At 39.6% G+C, this 3,865-nt stretch overlaps 1 protein-coding gene across 4 annotated transcripts in view; it reads left to right on the top strand.

Moving 5' to 3' along the window:
- The window catches only part of LOC105887626 (zinc finger protein 383), a 22,608-nt gene extending 20,188 nt beyond the window's left edge, over nt 1–2,420 (top strand). For all 4 annotated transcript variants that reach the window (XM_023516943.1, XM_023516942.1, XM_012809109.2 and 1 more), the window contains one exon: nt 1,207–2,420. In XM_023516943.1, coding sequence (XP_023372711.1) covers nt 1,207–2,402 — 1,196 coding nt within the window. In that variant the 3' untranslated portion in view covers nt 2,403–2,420. The remainder of the gene's footprint in view (nt 1–1,206) is intronic.
- The last annotated feature ends 1,445 nt before the right edge of the window (nt 2,421–3,865 follow it).

The raw sequence follows: 3,865 nt of genomic DNA on the forward strand, positions 1-3,865 counted from the left end.
AGGCGCCGAGCCCCCACTTTTTCTTATACATATAGTATAGTGCATTATCTCTCAAACACACACACATGCACACACACACACATATGGAAGACAGCCAAAACATTGTATATTACCAACTTTTCTATAGGATTTTGATCCACATCAATATTTGAGATGGGGCCAGACATGGTGGCTCACACTTGTAATACCAGTAGTCTGGGAGGCCAGAGCAAGTGGATTGCTTGAGCTCAGAAGTTCGAGATCATCCTGAGCAAGAGTGAGACCTCATCTCTTAAAAAAAGAAAAAAAATAGCTGGGCAGCACCTGTGGCTTAGTGAGTAGGGCGCCGGCCCCAAATACCGAAGGTGGTGAGCTCAAACCCAGCCTCGGCCAAACTGCAACCAAAAAATAGCCGGGTATTGTGGTGGGTGCCTGTAGTCCCAGCTACTCGGGAGGCTGAGGCAAGAGAATTGCCTAAGCCCAAGGAGTTGGAGGTTGCTGTGAACTGTAACTCCACAGCATTCTACTGAGGGTAAATAAGTGAAACTCTGTCCCCCTCACCAAAAAAAAATAGCGTGCTGGTGTAGTGGGTGCCTATAGTCCCAGCTACTCAGGAGCCTTGTGTCAAGTGACACTAACTCCACAAGCAAAGGGCATGCAACCTCTGTCCAGAAATCTTCCAGGTCTCACTGTAATATGCATCTTTTATAATAAAACTGTAATCTGGACAGTGCCTATGGCTCAAAGGAGTAGGGGGCTGGCCCCCATATGCTGGAGGTGGCGGGTTCAAACCGAGCCCTGGCCAAAAACTACAAAAAAACAAAAAAACTGCCATCTTAAGTATAGAGCTTTCCTGAGTTCTATGGATTTCACTTGAGGATCACTTGAACCCGAGTTTGAGGTTGCTGTGAGCTATGATGCCAGGGCACTCTACTAAGGGCAAGCAGGTGAGACTCTGTCTCAAAATAATAATAGTAATAAATTTAAAAAAAATGGATAATCATTATAGTAAATTATTTTCATAGTCTCCTTCCTGAGCTTTCTACATTATAGTTTATTAATTTCCATGTAACTCTTACCCATTTTTTCAGATCAGACAAATATCCTTGTGAACTATATTTCATTACATACTAGATATTATTTTCATTTTAATTTTCCATTTCTATTATAAAAGTTTAACTTCTACAAATAGGAAAAAAGAATATTTACCATTTTATTTTCTTTCAGATCTGGAATCAATGTGTGAAACCAAGTTATTGTCTCTAAAGAAGGAAGTATATGAAATAGAATCATGCCAGAGGGAAATGATGGGACTTACAAAGCATGGCTTTGAGTATTCCAGTTTTAGAGATGTTTTGCATTATAGAAGCCACTTTGCAAGACAACTGGGATATCAAAATGAGCATTTCAGTCAAGAAATATTCAGTCATGAATACATGCCCACATTCATTCAACAGACATATCTTACTCTGCATCAAATAATTAATAATGAACAGAGACCCTATGAATGTAAGAAATGTGGAAAGGCCTTCAGTCAGAATTCACACTTCATTCAACATCAGAGAATTCATATTGGTGAAAAATCTTATGAATGTAAGCAATGTGGGAAATTCTTTAGTTGTGGTTCACATGTTACTCGTCATCTGAAAATTCATACTGGCGAAAAACCCTTTGAATGTAAAGAATGTGGAAAGGCCTTCAGTTGTAGCTCATACCTTTCTCAACATCAGAGAATCCATACTGGTAAGAAACCCTATGAATGTAAGGAATGCGGGAAGGCCTTTAGTTACTGTTCAAATCTTATTGACCATCAACGAATTCACACTGGTGAAAAACCCTATGAATGTAAAGTATGTGGGAAAGCCTTTACTAAGAGTTCACAACTTTTTCAACATGTGCGAATTCATACTGGTGAGAAACCCTACGAATGTAAGGAATGTGGTAAAGCCTTTACTCAGAGTTCAAAGCTTGTTCAGCATCAGAGAATTCATACTGGTGAGAAACCTTATGAATGCAAAGAATGTGGCAAAGCCTTTAGTAGTGGCTCAGCACTTACTAATCATCAGAGAATTCACACTGGTGAAAAACCCTATGATTGTAAGGAATGTGGGAAAGCTTTTACTCAGAGTTCACAGCTTCGTCAACATCAGAGAATTCATGCTGGTGAGAAACCCTTTGAATGTCTTGAATGTGGAAAGGCCTTTACTCAGAACTCACAACTTTTTCAACATCAGAGAATTCATACAGATGAAAAACCATATGAATGTAGCGAATGTGGAAAGGCCTTTAATAAATGCTCAAACCTTACTCGACATCAGAGAATTCATACAGGGGAAAAGCCCTTTAACTGTAAGGAATGTGGGAAGGCATTTAGTAGTGGCTCAGATCTCATTCGTCATCAGGGAATTCATAATAATGAATAATAAATGTTAAAACTCTTGTCACCTCTACTTGGGAGGCTGAGACAAGAGAATCACTTAAGCCCAGGACTTGAAGGTTGCTGTGAGCTATGATGGTACAGCACTCTACCCAGGGCAACAGCTTGAGACTGTCTCAAAAAAAAAAAAAAAAAAAAACTCTTGTCATCTTCCAAATATTTTAAATAAAACTTTATGTTTAATAATAATCCTCTGAAAAAAAATAATAATCCTCTGCTCAGAGACTTGTAGCTCAAGTGGCTAAGATGCTAACCATCTACACCAAAGCTGGCAGGCCTGGGCCTGCCAAACAACAATGATGGCTGCAACCAAAAGCTAGCCAGGCATTGTGGCAGGCACCTGTGGTCCCAGCTACTTGGGAGGCTGAGGCAGGAGACTTGCTTGACCCCAGGAGTTGGAGGTTGCTGTGAGGTGTGATGCCACTGCACTCTACCCAGGGCGACAGCTTGAGGCTCTGTCTCAAAAAAATAATAATAATCCTCCTTCACTATTTTTTGTATTTAGGTTTTGAATCCAAATGTACTTCATTCTAAGTTATTGATTCAGAGTGAGAATTGACATTTCCCCCTAAAATTATGCCAGTGCCAATTGTGAATACAATTCTGTTCTTCCCCATTGTTTGGTTCTACTTCTTGGAGATGCATTATATTCTTATTTATAGTTTTGTGTTTTTAGAGCTATCTTTTCTCATCTGTGTATTTGTGCTTATACCAGTATCACTCTGAATTGTTTGATATTTAATATTTTAAAATTCCTTCTGGAAACAGAACTTTCGTTTTAAAGTCAGTGTTTACCTTTTATTTTACAAATTTATATTTTTATTTATAAAACAAAATTGGAAAACAAAATTACAAATTGAATGTCAAAATTGTAATCATATATATATATTTTTTAAGACAGAGTCTCACTATGTCACCCTCAGTAGAATGCCTGTGGTGTCATAGCTCACAGCAACCTCAAACTCTTGGGCTTAAGCAATTCTCTTGCCTCCCTATTTTTTGGTTGCAGTTGTCTTTCTTGTTTAGGAGGCCCTGGTTAGGCTCAAACTTGCCAGCCTTGGTGCACGTGGCTGACGCCCTACTCACTGAGCTCCAGGTGCCAAGCCCATATGTATATGTATATGTGTATATATATATATATATATTTTTTTTTTTTTTTGAGACAGAGTCTCAAGCTGTTGTCCCCAGTAGAATGATGTGGTGTCACAGCTCCCAGCAACCTTAAACTCTTGGGCTTAATGATTCTCTTGCCTCATTCTCCCAAGTATCTGGGACTACAGGTACCTGCCACAACACTCAGCTATTTTTTGTTGTTGTTGCAGTTGTCATTTTTGTTTTAGCTGGCCTGGGCCAGGTTTGAACCTGCCACCCTCAGTATATGTGCCCTGTGCCCTGCCCGCTGCCAACTGAGCCATAGGCACTGCCCGATGGCAATCATAGTTTTAGATG

Source organism: Otolemur garnettii, unplaced genomic scaffold (genome assembly GCF_000181295.1).
Source record: "Otolemur garnettii isolate 467f Iridium unplaced genomic scaffold, OtoGar3 scaffold00100, whole genome shotgun sequence".
NCBI lineage: Eukaryota > Metazoa > Chordata > Mammalia > Primates > Galagidae > Otolemur > Otolemur garnettii.